The sequence below is a fragment of the Vespa mandarinia genome, chromosome 3 (genome assembly GCF_050613455.1).
Source record: "Vespa mandarinia isolate Hongniang chromosome 3, ASM5061345v1, whole genome shotgun sequence".
In the NCBI taxonomy this organism is placed as follows: Eukaryota; Metazoa; Arthropoda; class Insecta; order Hymenoptera; family Vespidae; genus Vespa; species Vespa mandarinia.
This window is the reverse complement of record NC_140812.1, coordinates 6,714,292-6,731,512: the sequence shown is the minus strand read 5'-3', so window position 1 is coordinate 6,731,512 and position 17,221 is coordinate 6,714,292. Positions and strand designations below refer to the sequence as shown.

General features: G+C 36.0%; 2 protein-coding genes across 6 annotated transcripts in view; both read left to right on the top strand.

Moving 5' to 3' along the window:
• Nucleotides 1–17,221, top strand: part of LOC118449553 (FERM, ARHGEF and pleckstrin domain-containing protein 1) — a 28,220-nt gene that overhangs the window by 1,647 nt on the left and 9,352 nt on the right. For all 5 annotated transcript variants that reach the window (XM_035884292.2, XM_085656159.1, XM_035884295.2 and 2 more), the window contains exons 3-11: nucleotides 918–1,022; nucleotides 1,104–1,326; nucleotides 1,467–1,590; nucleotides 1,693–1,780; nucleotides 1,852–2,007; nucleotides 2,098–2,258; nucleotides 2,398–2,472; nucleotides 4,183–4,325; nucleotides 4,767–4,991. In XM_035884292.2, the coding sequence (XP_035740185.1) occupies nucleotides 918–1,022; nucleotides 1,104–1,326; nucleotides 1,467–1,590; nucleotides 1,693–1,780; nucleotides 1,852–2,007; nucleotides 2,098–2,258; nucleotides 2,398–2,472; nucleotides 4,183–4,325; nucleotides 4,767–4,991 (1,300 nt within the window). The remainder of the gene's footprint in view (nucleotides 1–917; nucleotides 1,023–1,103; nucleotides 1,327–1,466; nucleotides 1,591–1,692; nucleotides 1,781–1,851; nucleotides 2,008–2,097; nucleotides 2,259–2,397; nucleotides 2,473–4,182; nucleotides 4,326–4,766; nucleotides 4,992–17,221) is intronic.
• Nucleotides 4,997–13,762, top strand: LOC146873124 (uncharacterized; the record flags this gene model as incomplete). The annotated part of the gene is made up of 3 exons (XM_085655604.1): nucleotides 4,997–6,182; nucleotides 6,228–6,870; nucleotides 6,928–13,762. Coding segments are annotated over 3 exons (8,373 nt in total), but the record flags the coding sequence as incomplete, so codon positions are not given.

Below are 17,221 nucleotides of genomic sequence, written 5' to 3'. Positions count from 1 at the left end.
AATAAAATTTAATTTATTATTTTTAAATACAATTAAATTTTAATTTAACATTATACTTCATGATTGTTCTTGTTAAAGTATAGTATCTTTCGAACGAATCAGAGTATCATTTTAATTCCTTGATAGAAGATAATTGAAGTGCTCTTTCAATAGGAAGTTTAACAGACATAAACGGTTGTGTAATGGAAGAGTAATTGGATATAAAGGTGATAAAAACTTGATTGGTGTAAAAATGATATTATTATTATTATATTTATATTATTGTAAAATTAAAACATTTAGATCTTATTCTTTTATAATTATAAAATATTAATTTCAATCTGTCTATTACTAAACATACTATGCATGCACATTATAAGTAATTAATTATTAGTTGTATTAAAGTTGAGAGTCATTGAATATAAGATCTTTTAAAATAATCTTTCTAAAACCAATTACTTTATAATTTTAATATAAGAAGCAATTATTTTTTAAATGCAATTATATATATATATATTTACAAGTATAAAAAATTGTAAATAAATATTATTGATTTTGATTGCGGATTATTTTTTTATAAATTCATTTGTTATTAGTATAATATACTACTTTATTAAACTTTAGTAGCAGCATCTTTATATTTTCTTCTTATTGTATATTAATCACATCATGTACTGTATGCATATATAATACTTCCACAAGAATGAACTATTGGAGCACATAAAATGTATCGGTAAATATGTATATATCAAGCACACATACAAGCTCATGGATGAAAAGAATGTGCATCAATTTATTGATTCTTTATATAACTTGCAGTGTGTGATATGTTCAGATAATTTTATTTTTATGTAAATTCCCATTAATACCAAATAATTTTGTATTTATACTTATAACAATATTTGATTATATTTGCACATGTATTGTATTTATTTCAGGCAAAAGCATTAGGTAGAGTATTGTTTGATCAAGTTTGCAAACAGTTACATCTTTTAGAAGCTGATTATTTTGGTCTTGAATATCAAGAACCTAATGGGACAAAAGTAAGTCATATATAATAATTATAAGTTAATATAGTTTTATTCATATATTTAAATTGAATTATGTATAATTTGTTTTTACAGTATTGGTTAGATTTAGAAAAACCAGTATGTAGGCAAGTGGGATTATCATTGGTTGATCCTCTTCTCAGATTTTGTGTTAAATTTTATACACCAGATCCTGCACAACTTGAAGAGGAGTTTACAAGATATTTATTTTGTTTACAAATCAAACGAGATTTGGCTCAAGGTTTATTACAATGCAATGATAATACAGCAGCTTTAATGGCAAGCTATATTGTACAAGGTTATTATTATACTAACATAAAATTGTTAATAAATAATAATTTATTTTTAATATCACTATGATATTTTATATAATAATATAACAAGAATAAATATCATTAATCTATTTTTGAAATAAATAAAATGCTTCTTTTATTTTAGCTGAATGTGGCGATTACGTTATAGAAGATTATCCAGATCATACTTATTTATCAACATACAAGTTTGTACCTCATCAAGATCAAGAATTAGAACGACGTATCATGGAAAATCATAAAAAACACGCGTAAGTAATATAAATATTTTTTTAATTTATTAATTTCAATGTACATCAATGTAAGTATATAAAAATATAATTTATTCGTAAAATATACATGGATATTTACAGTGGACAATCTCCTGCAGAGGCTGACCTTAATCTTTTAGAAACAGCACGACGTTGCGAACTTTATGGAATAAAAATGCATCCAGCTAAAGTGAGAAGATTTTAAGTTTTCATTATAGTTTATTTACAATGATAATAAATATTGTATGGTATTTTTATTAGGATCATGAAAGAGTATCATTGAATTTGGCGGTAGCACATATGGGGATAGTAGTTTTCCAAAATTATACCAAGATAAATACATTTAGTTGGGCAAAGATCAGAAAGATTAGTTTTAAACGAAAACGATTTTTAATTAAACTACATCCTGAAGGCTATGTAAGTATATAAGTTTGTTTTTCTATTAAAATAATTTAATACAGTATTCCAGATATACACGTTATTGTATAATGTTTTATATCATTTTAGGGATATTATAAGGATACGGTTGAATTCTTTTTCGAGGGTCGCAATGAATGTAAAAACTTCTGGAAAAAATGTGTAGAAAATCATGGCTTTTTCCGTTGTTCTGTAGTTAAACACGTAGTACGACAAAAAACAAGGGTTCTTAGTCGAGGTTCATCGTTCAGGTATAGTTAAATGTGTTATATCATAATTTCTAATGTAATTAAATAAGAAAAATAACGTACTAATTATATATCATAGGGTATTTACGAATTTTAAATAATATTAAATACTTTATATCAACATCTCTTTTTATGTTATCAGATATAGCGGAAAGACGCAAAAACAAATTGTTGAATTTGTTCGTGACAATTATGTGAAGAGACAGACATTCCAAAGGTAAGTTTTATTGATGCTTTAGTAAGTTAGCTAATTAAAAAAAAAATTGGAAATCCAAGTAATTCGTAGCTAGTGCTGCATGCCGTTGTGTATTGTTTTCCTAATGTTATTTTGTAACCTTAAGATTTTTATTAACCAACGCACCAAACTTGTGAATAAGATAGGAGGTGGCACGGTCTTGCTTTTACCGGGATATTAATTGGTATATATACCTGATTATTCCACTTTCTGTAGAATAAATGATCTACTGTGTTCGTTTTTTACATTTACGTTTGTCAGTGTTGCCTGCTTGGCAGGGTGGCGGGGAGTCAGGCTCACCATCAGGCACGATTGAACCCGAATGATCAGTGTACCCTTTTTCAATAGTGTGATTACTAATTTATCATTGTAACCTAAAAATATATACTGCAGAGTATCACATTTCACTGCCCTGACGGTTTTAACCAGCATTATACTTGTCCATAGCAGTAGTCTATTCTACAACAAAAAAATAGTCTGCTATCTTCATGACACTTCATCCTTGTACATACAACTGGCGAGTGTTAACATATCGTGCGATATCGATGCACGGTTGAGAAACGCCGTCGTTAGTATTAGCAAAAGCAATCGTAACTTCATAATTAGTTCAATATCATAATCCTCATAGATCAATATCAATTAAATACAAATTATTTTCTTATTGAATATACAATGAACATAATTATTCACGTAATAAGATATAACAGTACTTGTTAGTAGTAAAGTTATATTGAATGAATTATAAACTGAATGAGTTAAGAATTCAATAATTATTATGTACTACTTTAAAGTTTTATTAGTTATCTTTTGAAAAACAGCATATAAGATCGTCGATCGTTATAGCTTACTTTTCAATTAACATTTAAATTAAATATTATATTTTAGGATATAAAAACGTAATTTAGAAGGGTTTATCGCATCGCGTTGAAACGTTATATATATAAATTTAAACTGTGATGGTATGAGCACTTACATCTGAACATTTAGACTCTCTGTCAGAAGAACCAAGAAATTTATTCTAAAACAAATAGCATGTACTTATGCATCTTATGTATCATTTATTTCTTTTTATTGTTAGTTTTTATAATGAAAATATGCAGAAAATTTAATCTGCTAATAGAATTATACTTTTGAGGTACATATATATGTATATATATATATATATATATATATATATATGTATATATATATACATATATACACAAATATCTATATATATATTCGATTCTTTTATATGTTACATTACCTTAACTATATATATAAGAAACTACTCCACAATTTAAGGTTCTGCGGGGATATAACAGTTAAATAACAGTTTAAAGTTTTATTAAGAAAGGGCCAGTTTTGTGTGAATGGTTATTATTACAGAAACTTATTCAGTTCTATTATTTCATTCAACTGTATTATTCGTTAATCATACACTATATAGAAAGTATAATGGCGACATTGACCGTGTATCGTATCAAAAAACGCGTTGCAGTGGTATTTCTTTTTTCGTTTAATGATTAGGCTATTCATATTTCAGCACTGACATTTAGAGCAGATTTATATTAAAATATATTTTTTCTCTTCAAAAAGGATAATGTTTTATATTTGCCTATTACATTAGTAAGAGGAAAACAGATAAATTGAGCAGGCTTGGCATTTCGTAGCCTAAGTCTGATGCTGAACTTGACTCTCTCTTGCTCGCAGGTCCAATTCGTTCCGGCAGACTAGCGGTGGTAGGGCATTGCAGGGCTCGGAGGGGGGAGGCTATCGTGGGGCCACTCCGAGCAGCTCACTTATGGGCAGCTCCAGCATCTCTGCCCACCCCCTCCTGCCCCTCGGCGATCCTGGTATGTACCATGACCGATACCAACCTCCAAAACAGCTTTCTTTCTATTTTTGTGCCTTTTTTTTAGTCTTCTTTATCTCCTTCCTTAAATTTTGGTTATATTTTTTTTCGCAGTATTGTATTCGAAGTATTGTAACGGTAGAGTAGATTAGCGTATTATTATATATAGGAAGCTTTTCGAAACTACACAAAAACGAAAGAAACTGTACAAAAATTATTTTGGTTATTTATTATATGATGCATTATTAATTTTCAAACGAGATATATAAAATTATGAAACTATATCTATTTGTCTACGTAGTTTCGGTTTGATTGTACATGATTTACATTATGATTATATAGATTGAAAGAATTTACTTTATATATCACATTAAAATTTAGCTTACGAGAAATTCATGTTGTGTGTATGATATATACATGTATATTACGAATAAATGTTTAGCCCTGGCAACCCCAGCTCTGTCTCTATCATGCGGCTCGATGACACTGGATTCTCCGACGACTGTGACGAGTGTCTCGATGGGAGGGACGATTCACCGTCGCGACGACACAGCTACATCGTTTCGGACGCTCACCTCTATCGACGTCCACTCGCCAGCCACCCCCAGCCAGGCTCCAGCACAGCGGCAGACGCTTGCTACCAATCAGCAACGGATTTCATCAGCAGGTCGTATCAGCCCCTCTAACAGCAGTCCTCCCGAATTCCCAGCACCGCGACCTATACCTAGGCATCCTTGGCAACGATCTGCCAGTTGTCGCGAATTGTATGCATCTAGCTTCGAAGATTCTGGCAAGGCGCGACCAAAGGATCAAACGAATAGCGGTGAATCTGTTTTAGAGCCCTTCCAATTACCCTCTCAGGGCGAGTTAGATAATCCTGTAACGCGTTACGACGATACCAATCGTTCGTATAGTGCCGCTAGTTCGAAATTACCTTCCTTAGATCATGATTCCGTACCCGAACGCGTATACAGTAGCTCCTATCCAGGAACATCGTCGTTATCTACCGAATCGGGTCACGAAGAGTCTGGCCCAGCTGGAGATCTTTCACACGATGATCTCTCGCACGATTCTTACGAGCTCTTGGAACGCGAGCACGAATTTGAATATCCGGAGTCTTATTCCAGCGCTCACGAGGATAACGAACCGCTGTCCGACAATAGCGACGAAGGAATCGAACACGAAATGTTCCAAATAGATTCGGAAACCGATTCTTTTGTCAAACACAGATCAGTCAAGCCTTCAGATAAGCAATTATTTAAATCCGTGCTCGCAGATCTCAAGAACACTAAAACGAAATCCATCGATCGGTACTCAGCTATAACCAAGGCGGACGGTGATTACGTTATTACTGAGTCTAGGATACAACGGTCGAATACACAGATAGAACGTAAATTTGAAACTAGACACGCTGCTTCCATAGAACAACCTAGTAAAACTCCTATTCCTCACCAAGATTCCAATCGAAAGGATCCCATCGTTTTGCAAGTGCAAAAGCAAAAGGCTTCCGTTCTTAATGAGCTAAAGAATTTAAAGCCAAAATATAAGATTACTCACGTCGATTCGGAAATATTACGCGACGAGGGTATTATGCGTCCGAAATCAAGAATCGATGATGATTTGAGTCCCGTTGATACCGGTAAAGTCGATTATAGTGCAAAAGCGAGAACAGTTAGGGCGCGAAGTATCGCCAGTTTGGAGGATCACATACCGCGTTTGTACGACGAGACGGGTAGTTTAGGACGTGGTTATAAATCTAGGGATAAAAAGGCTAGGGATACCGAGGAGAAATCTGAGAAAGTAAACTCGAAGATACAAGAAAAGGAACGTAAAAGTATCGAGAGGGAGGAGAGAAAGCGTGCCGAGAGGGAGTATTCAAGAGAATGTAGAAGAATCGATAAAGGCGATTCTAGAGAAAGGAGATCCATAGATCGTCTTGATTCGCGCGAACGAAGGTTCGATCGACGTAGTGTAGATCGTAATGACGTGAGAGAATTACGTAGAAGTATTGAGCGATTGGATAGAGATCGAAGTTTCGAACGTTTAGATTCCAAAGAGAAAGGTTCCTTGGTTTATGCAGATTTTTATGAAACTAGAGGTAAGAGTGCCGAACGTTTAGATTCTCACGGGTTACGTAGTAGTGCCGAACATTTAACGAGAAGTCCAAAGGAACGAGGTGTTTATCGTCACGCAGAGTCGAGAGAGCGCGAACGTAGAAAGAGTGTCGATCGTATCGAATTGCGTGAAACCAGAAAGAGTTCTAGCGCCAGAACTTCTTCCTTTGATTACAATCAAAGACATACTTTGGAACGTTTTGATTCCGGTAACAAAAGTCCATTCGAACGGTTTTCGTCAAAAGAGCAACGCGGTAAGAGCGTCGAGAGACTTAATTCTCAGGATAAACCAACGTTCGATTTCGATCCGAGGACGATCGAACGTTTGAGGTCGTTAGAACGGAGTTTCACAGATCGTTCGGATGTAAGATATAATAGAAGTCATGATAGGAAAGGAGAATTCAGGAGTATGGAACGTAAAAGTTTAGAGAAGTTAGACTCTGCCGAACGTAAGTATTTAAATAAATTAGATTCACGCGAGGGGAAGAGTCTTGAGTGTTTGGATTATGAAAGCTCGGATTGGAAAAGAAGTTTAGAGAAGATCGATTCGAAAGTTGTGAGAAAGAGCAAAGGTAAGTTGGATAAGTATAAATCCGAGGACAAACCTCGTGAACGAGACGATTGGAAGAGTTTGGAAAAAGCACGAAAAGACGATGAACGTCGTGAACGAGAACGTCAAGCAAAATTATCGTTGGAATCTCGAACGGATACTGTTATTGGTGTACCTCATGAGATGGACAATTTCAAATCTAAGACTGTCTTCTCCGAATACGAACCCAAAGTTATTGGTGGTGTAGTACTCGGTTTCGATGATACCATGTCTGGTCATACTCCCGTAGAACGTACGAAGAGCGATCCTAATCCAGCGCGTCAAAGATTAGGTTCTAATAGTAAACGTCACATGTTAATGCATCAAAAGTCTATAGACCTAACACCCGCCGATTCCGGAGATGAAGATCCATTTTCGGACGGTGTAATGATTCAAAAGTCCAATATTGATATTCCTTATACATTGCACAAACGTCACGTTATGAATGGTACTGCTTCTGACGAAAAATCCGAGTCTGACAGTAGTAAAACTTCGAAAAATTCAAAGAGTATTATCAAAGATTTGCCAAAATTACCTTTGAAGATGGTAACCGACACTTCGTGCTTCGATCTATCGAAACTTACGTCCATAGATAAACCAAGTCATAAGCTATCGCCGGATAAAATAAAAAATTCTATCAGTCCTACTAGACCAAAATCGATATTAAGTCCTTCGGATAAACCGAAAAGTATTTTAAGTCCAACTTCAAAATTATCGCCTACGGATTCAAAGAGTATCGTTTGTAGTTTATCTCCAAATAGAAGTCCTTCAAAGGCTATTTCAAGATCGCCAGATAAATCCCCGAAGAAAGCAATGTCGTTGGACAAAGGAAGAACAGAAATGGGCCTCGACGAACGGGTATGTGTAAAATCATCAAGTTTGGATAAGAAGTCTTCCAAACTATCTCCAGTTGAGCCAAATATTACTATCATCTCGAGTATAGAAAAGAGATCACCCAAGATGTCACCTACGGATCCTAATGTAACAATAATTTCGGTAATACAGAAGAAGAGATCACCGGATGCACATTCAAAAAGTCCTACCAAGGCTCCAAAGTTTGTTAATCTAGAAATGAAGCCAAAATTAGAACACAAAGTCGAAATTGTGAAAGAAATGAGATCTCCAAAGGATAGCCTTAAAACACCGGATGATAGTTTGGAAAAACAGGATAGTATAGAAAAGATACCCTTACCAGATATTCCTAGTTCAGCTGCAATTACAACAGACGAGAAACAAATTACGATAAAACATGAGGAAGTATTGATAGAACAAACGACAACGGTCGAAGAAAGTTTGGTAGTTGTTGACAAGACAGATCAAATTGAGTCTGCTGAGTCTGCTGGTAAGGACATTTCTAAGAAGACCGATAAACTGAGTGAAAGTTCGCCCGTGAAAAAAGCTGAAATGATCGAAGAAAAACCTAAAGTTCCGGCTAAACCAAAATCATTAGAGAAACCAAGTATACCCGAAAAAACGAAACGCATATTAGAACGCATAGAATCGAAATTTTCAGAAGCCAATAAAAATTCTGCTACAAAAGTACCAAGGCCTAAGATCATCGATACCGGATTTGATGATTTCGTCGAGCCAGTAGCAGACTTACCTTTAGATGAAGTACCCGTGAAACCTGCATTGGAATTAGATAGTTTAAAAGTGCCAGAATTCGTTCCGTTTATGCTTAGACCTCATGCCGAGCCATTAAGATCTAAATCATTATCTTTGGCTGAAGAAAAGGCACCAATCGATACTTTATTGTCGCCTGAAGTAGAAAACAAGCATATAATTCAAGATATATCACCGAAACGAGCGAAGAAAGCTAAGTCTGAGTTAAAGAAGGACTTTAAGAAGCAATCAAAATCTTTGGAAGGAGATAAACCGCCATTGAAAAAAGCTACATCCAAAGAGGTAAAGACACCGACGACAAGTACCAGAATCGATAAATCTAAATTGAAACTCGGAGAGATGCCTCAGGAAATAATAATAATCGATTCAACGGACGTAGTCCCGGAGGTTAGTATCGTGCAAAAGGGTAGATCAAAGTCCGTTACTAGACTATCCGACAAACCATTTTCAAGTTCAAAAGAGGAAAAAGATGATACGAAAAGCACGCGTACAAAATCAGCTTCGGTGGACGATGAATTGATCAAAGGTCCTGCGATTAAAAGCGATAAAGTGAGACCAAAGTCTTTGGGTATATCTAAAAGTTTAGGAAGTACAGAAAAGAAAGATTCCATTGAAAAGGTGTCACCGAAGAAAGCAAAAGGTACCGCTAAAGTGGATGTCAAAAGTGATAGTAAAGTTATTGTTACAAAAGATATCACTAATAAATATGAATTAAAAGCCACGCAACCGAAAGGAGAGATCAAAGATGATTTAGATTTAGGGGAAATAACAAGTGAAGGCAAACAAGAGATTGAGCAGAAAGATACAAAAGACAAAGAGAATGATATCGAGGATGATCAATCTTCAGAATCGAAACGTATAAGTGGAGAGACGTCTAAAGACTCAAAGAAAGTTCCATTTACGCAAGATTTAACAGAATCTCCTATAGTACTACGTAAACGAGGACAGAGTCCTATACTTTTCGCACGTGCACGTCTTGGCTTGTCAGAGGGTAGTGGTATTGGTGCATTGCAACGTCAAAGTGCAACGCAATCACCAACTTCGCAAAGACGTGCAAAATCTTTAGATGCTCCTGTCATTTCCGTTCACAGACTTCCACCGGCTAACGCATTTTCTAGCAAAGACGATACAGTTGACATGTCGGAAGACGTTGAAAATCAAGATAATATAGCCGAAGAGAGTATTGGTACCAATATATTGTCCAAGCCACAATCGATGCAGATAGAAGCTTCGCCGAATCATAGATCTGACAGCACCGATCACACAACCGTTCCAGAAATTTGTACAGATTCTTTGTCCGTAACAGAAACTTCCGCACAATATTTAGAATCACCTTTAACAGAATGCAATGAAATAGCTACATGTGCCGATTTAATTCCATATGAACAAGAGAAAACGCAATTACCATTCTTAGAACATGCAACTGATAAAGAAACAGCAAGTACGATCGAGATCGTCAAAGTAGATGAAAGCACGAGATTTATCGATCAAAGTTCCGTCGAATCTGCTAACGAGCAAGACATTATAGGTTACGCTAAAAGTGATCTAGTAGAGGAGACTGACGTTCTTAATATTTCAAAGTTTATTACCAAACCGATAACTCCTGAATTCTCCGAAATTACTTCGAAGCAGAATGTTGAAACTTCGAACCAAGTAGAAAAACCAAGTGAAGAAATGAAAGATCTTGATAAGAAGATACTTGAGACGAAGGCGAGTCCTCAATACCAAAAAGAAACTTTGCAAGATGTCAATGAAGCCGGTCAAAAAGAAGATGAAATTTTCAACGTGAGCGTTAAAGTGGTTCACGAATACGGAGATGTTTTTTCGTCACTGAATGACTACGACGAAGGATTGAATATGGTTAAATCTCCTATACAAATTTCGATCGAGGAGTGTTCGGATGAAGAGCTTATGGAGAGCGATGAACAAGATGAAGAAATAGAAGATCGGGAGTCTGTTAGAGTTGATGGTGACGATATGCGACCATTAGATTCTGCCGATACAAGTGAGGATACACTCGATGCATTAGACACGCAAGTACAAATGCGAGGTGCTGATAGCGAGCTTAGTTCACCGGATTACGGTGTTGATAAAATGGACGAAAAAACATTGGTCGAGGTTGAGCTAACTCCGGAATATTTAGAAATGAGGAAAGATGACGAGGAAGACACCGAAGAATTGCCAGAAGACGAATCAATTAAGGAACAAGTCGAGGAAGAAAGTCCAGCCGTCGAGCATTTTATGGTTGACAAAAAACTCAGACTCAGTACCGAACGTTCCAGAAGCGAGGACACAAACACATGGACTCCCGATAGGGAGGACGCTGATTCGAGTTCTTGCTCGATCGCTCGTCCTTTGGGAATTGGTCAGATTCAATCGATAATCGATCGTCGAGAGATCGAACAAGTAAAAGAAATACGTAAGGAGGGGTCTTTAGAAGAGGACAGTAGTAGTTCTCAGCCAGCACCAAAATTAGAAATGAGTTCAACATGGAAACCGTTTCCATTAGAAAGCTCTGGTAGTTCGAGTTTAGAGGATGGTTGGATACTTCAAGACGATAACAACGCTCAACAGTCGCATTCCGAGGATAGTAATGGACAGAATGAAGAGAGTTTTCAAGAGGATCTGGTCGATGTACCAGGTGGTTTCATTTATCCTATTGGACCAGAGATTCTTGCAAGTTACGGTGCCTTTTCCTTATCAAGAACACTTTCACGAATTTCGGAAAGATCAACTACTTCTGAGCAAGATAAGAGCGACTTGGAGGATTCATTTAAACCCAGCTCGAGATCTCCGAGTCTTGACGACGAATCTTTAATATCGAGCGATCATCAACCTTCTTTATCGTCAGACCCTCCCTCGGGTACAGCCTTACCTTCCATGTCGGATGATCGTAGAACATCCGCCGAGCTTCCAGATATTCCTATAGATGTAATGGGCACTCAAGAGGAAGATTCTAAGTCGCCAAAGACGAGGAAATCGAAGTTGCAATTGCAGAGTTCCGAAGACTGGCCCTCGCCACCTAGTTCACCAATCTTTGACACTCCTGTGGTGAGTCATGTGGAAACTTTTTATATGGAGATCAAGCCGGAGGAAGCTGTTAAGGTGACAGTAACAGACAGTACAGAAACTCCGGGTTACGTTGGACATGATAGCGATTCAAGCGACGAAAATAGGACTCTTCACGAAGATCTACATTCTACTCTCTTAGAAGATGGCCAAAGTTCAACGTCCCCGACGACGATCGATGGTACTGTGAAGATAGCTGTCAAACCAAAATCGAATTCCTACATAACAGGTTCCTCTCATAGTGAAGATACGTCTATGGGTTTATCGATGTCTGAATGGTCCAGCTCAAACAACACCGTACAGCAATTCTGTCAATATTCCGGTACGAAATCCGATGACAATTCTTTAGCAGAGCTTGGAGCTTCGATCTCAGATTGGTCAGGTAGTACGACTGTCATACCACAGCAATATTACTCTACGATGACGGTAGAGAAGAGCCAAAGCGACACGACGACGTCGGACAAGAGCGTAACTAGTATGCGACCGAATTCAAAATGTCAGTCAGCTGAAAGTCCACCCCTTCCACCACCATCTCCACCACCTCCTTTACCTCCACCTCCTCCACCACCTCCACCGCCACCGCCATCGGAAAGCACCGACGAATCAAATCGAAGAGAGGATATGCACGATGATAACGTCAGTAACATCGATGAATCTTTCATCTCTATTCTTTCATGTGCTACCATTCCTTCCTCCTCCTCCATTCGTGGCGGTGACGAGAGCGAGCCCGTTCGAACACGTAGGGATGACTTTGATGAGGCAAGGAAATTTATCGAATCTCAATTCGATCAACACCGTCGTCTTAGTCGTTACGACGACGATCAACGTGGTGGTCGTTCAGGTTATACCGATATCTCACCACCTCGTATTACTTTTCAAAACGAATACGATGAGACTCTGGAGGAGGAAGACTTTCGTTTAGATCCTGAGGTGGTCGATATGGGTATCACCGATGTTCCTCTTCCTATACCAGAGGAAGACGAGGAGGATCAATTGTACGACAATGTACCGGCTATGAAATATTCCAGTGGTGATCAGATCAGGATGGACGTTGCTCGTGGAGACAGTTCCGAAGACATGCATGAAAAATATGCTGATTTAGCATTAAGAACGAGACTAGATAAGGACGAATGGTTGATGGGCGAGCACCGCGATGTTGTTACGTCCGATGAAAAATCAGTCAGAAAGAAGATCGAGCGAGGTTATTCGGAACCTTGCTCGCGGGAGCAAGAAAGTAGAAGGTATCACGGTACAAGGTCCACCGAAAGACCGGTTCTCGTGCCTATAAGAGCGAAATCTACACCGTATTATTCGACAACGAGTCTTAGCGGCGAGTCAACCACTTCCAGTCCACCGATGCAGGCTAGAATGCAAATCAGAACTAAAACTATGCCTTATTCCTCAAGTAGAAGCCCACAAAGCGAAGGTGACACTTCTTCCAGCATGGACAGTCCTGCTCATACGCCTGACAGAGGTCAGCGTGCTTTCCGTCGTAAGAGACAACAGAACACGAAGAGGAGACATCGTGTTGCTGTCGATTTTAAGATCAAGGATGGTCAAATAGTTTCAAGTACCGACTCTAGCTTTGACGTTACGACAATACCACCACCACTGTTTACTGAAGCTCATAGTATCGATGTATACGAAGACGAGGACGAAGACGATGAGTATTCGGAAAGTAAAGATGACAAAGAACAAGAACAAGATTGTCAACAACATCGAGAATGTCCTGAGGAGGATGACGAGCTCTGAGATACGCCGATGGAACAATGGCTTGACTCGAAATTGTATTCGCCTATGAGCGATTACATGGAGTACGAAACTTATTCATCGACGTAACGGAGAATTCGTAAAGTAAAATATTTCTAATCTTTGGGAATTGACGCACTCGACGAATTGATAGCGATCTTTTCTTACACGTAAAGTTCTATTGAATGAATCTAAGTGATTAGAAAAAATCGAAAGGATTGTCTTGCATGAAAAGGAAACAGTAAGAAATAAAAGAGATTTACTTCTGAACGGAAAAAGAAGTTTAGTAATATCGTTAGCTATACATATATATATATATATATATATATATATATATATATATATATATTCATATATATGTATATGAAATGATCGTTACACATTTTTAGAGATCCGATTTACTTTGATATTTATTATCATACTTAGAGTTGCCGATCAGTAGGTGATTTCGTAGTGTGCATTTAATATCCATAAGAAACGTGATAACTCGTGATCGCGGGGTGGATATGTGATATATTTAAAGGAACGATACTCGCGCAATGCTATTCTAGTTATGTATTGTATAACGTTGAAGAGAAATGGAGTAGTAGAGATGAAAACGAAAAAAAAAAATGAAAGCAGGACATAGGGGTTTAAGGGTAATTATATAATTATTATATGAAACAGATGCAAGAGTTGGTTGGTGATCATTAATTTTTTCTTCGGACACTCGTCCCCGGTTGTCAAAGAATGACAATTTAACTCTATCGTTTTAAGTTTTAGAGGTCGACAATCATCGCACGCAGAGTGTCTCTGGCAAAAATATTGAAACGGAGTAGATATATCGGATCTTGTTTCTACTTCGGTTACGAGAAAATAATGTATAAATAATGTATACTTTTATTACAATTTCCTTAGTATTCGTATTAGGATAGTGTTGGGAGATCGTGTGCAATTTGTCTCATGTAATTTAGAGAGTATTATTATTGATGGCAAAGAGTGGAGTGGTTCGTAAAAGAATTGACATGCTCGAATATATATGTATATATATATATGAGAAAAATACGGGCGAAGTATTGGAATGAATAAGCGGGTCTTTAGAATAAATCACGTAAAAGGAAAGAAATGGATGGAGGGTTAAAGGTATTTTCGACAAACTCGAAAAGAGAACACATTCAAATTGGTTTCAGCTTTCATCGTGCCTAGTTTTTATACCACATTCGTCGCGTTTGCACTTTAATATAACACGAAAAGTTTGAACAGTATTTCACATAGCTTTCCTCAAAAACTTCATTGTTTCTTGTCTAAGGAAAAACAAAAATAGATAAACGTTTGGTACAGATATCGAATGGGAATGAATTGATGAGAAACGTGGCCCGTCGTACTAAAAAAAAAAAAAAAAAAAAAAAAAAAAAAAAGAAGAAAAAAAAGAAAAAAAAAAGAAAAAGAAAAAAAAAGAAAAAGAAAAAAATATATAATATATATATATATATAAAAAAAAAAAATAAAAAAAGATTAATAAAAAGAGACAAAAAAAGATTTAAAAGCAATAACGTAGCTCGTACGATAAACTGGTCTCTGAACGTGTGACAATTGAGACGTGCACGGAGGATGCGATCAAAAGGCACCCAAGACTGTAATTTATTATTTTTACATATGCCATTGATTTTTTTTTTTTTTTTCGTTTAAGCTTAATACGCGGATTCATTTTATTTATTTATTTTATTTATTTATTTATTTTATTTATTTATTTTATTTATTTATTTTTCTAACGCTTGAGATAAATGTATTATCTGTTATGCAATAATCTAATACTCATTCCGAATTTCCCTTTAACCATACAACCAAGTACATCGGAAAATGGAGTATAACAATTATGATAATTACGATAAAACGATAACGATCGATTTCGCATCGTTCTCGAAGAATTTTCAAATAAAATGTTGATCATTTCAACGAAGTAACATTCACCAAGATTTACAACACTTTTAGATATCGAGCCAGAATACGAACAATCTAGTTCCTTACATATACAATTTTATTATCAGAATGTTTATTCGTTTTTTGCGATTCGCGCTACCGTTAAATAATCCTTATCATATGTACTATTTATAGGTACGAACGATCATTGATAATCACGTTACCGTTAATAATCATTAATTATTATCGCGATCACTATTGCCGTCATTAATCATTATTACTCTATTAAGGCTATACACAATTATTGTTACTATTAATGGTAGAACACAGTGAAAGTTAATACGTATCGCATACGCGTTATTATGTATGTATAAAAGTACGGGGCGCGATTGCTGAGTGCCGATATACGATGGATACTGTATTATTTTTCTCGATTAATCGACGATATCGATTCGTATGAACGTAAGAAAGCAATCCTTTGTCTGTCTTCTTTAAATCCGTATTCTTTAAAGATTCAAACTAATATTTTGACGTATCATCGATTTATAGCTTTGATAACGATTTTCAACTTTGCCCGAAATATGTAGACATGTATATCGATCCATCAAATTTTTAAATACTATTTGAAAAACATTTGCCAAGATATATTTCAATTAAGTCTTAATAATTTGCAAGTTAAATTTTTTGATTTATCCATCGTCGTCATCGTTAGTGTCGAGAAAAATAATATTCCGTTCATACTCGAATAGAGAGATAGATTGTGATGCAGATTTATACGCACAAAATCGAAATGAGAACTTGAGGACAACTGTCGTCGAAACGAACGATTGTAAGATATCGTTCTATATACTAATAGACGATGGATCTAATTTCCCGTTGAAAGCAAAAAATGTTTCATCTAATTTTCGATTTATCCCTTTGCATGCGCATTACAAATTAACCTTTGACTCATAATAATAATCATTGCGATCATTTAATTAAGCTGTCCCTACCCCGCCCATGCCCCCTTCCTCGGGCGTGGTAATTACCAATCATTTCAAAAAACGTAATGAAAAACTTTGTTTCCGCACCGCGAAAACTGAAACGGCACTGTCCTGACACTTCGCTTTTTTATCCCAATCTCTCCTAATCTTTAAAGAGTATCATCGTATCCTCAGCTCTGTATCGATTATTTTTTGACTTGTCATCGTTTTCGTTCAGAAACGAGCATGTATTGTAAATTGTCTATGAAATATCCGACGTTCTTCCATGTCCGTAATCAATTTTTTGATATTATATTATAATTTCCAGTAGATAAACTTAAAATACCTGCTCGATTCTGTTTCTTTGGTTTTTGCATTTGTGCATCGTCAATTTGTCATCCCATGGTTATCAACACACGCACGCGTTTTTTACGCACTCGTTACAGTATATCATTTTCATTCATTTCGATTATTCATATTAAATCATTTCTTTTTACATTCATTCATACATTTCGTTCGTTCATTAAACAATTCTCTTTTTCTTCCCCCCCCCCCCCATCACCACTCTCTCCTCCACTTTCATTCTCTCATTTATCCATTCATTCAATTTTATTTCTATTCTCATTCATTTCTTCCCAAGTCTTTTCTATTTATTATTGTACAAACATGTTTGTACGATCTTTTGACAAATGTAAGACATGTAAAAGAGAGAGTATCAAGTTTTACATGATATCTAATGTATTTGAAATTTCTTTAAAATTTTGTATGCAATTTGAATATTTACTTTTTAATTGACCACATTTATTTGTTTCTATATTTTTGTTGTTTTACGCAACGGTAAATAATGAATTAAAACTTATTAAATTCAGATTGAAATGTCAAAAAAGACGTG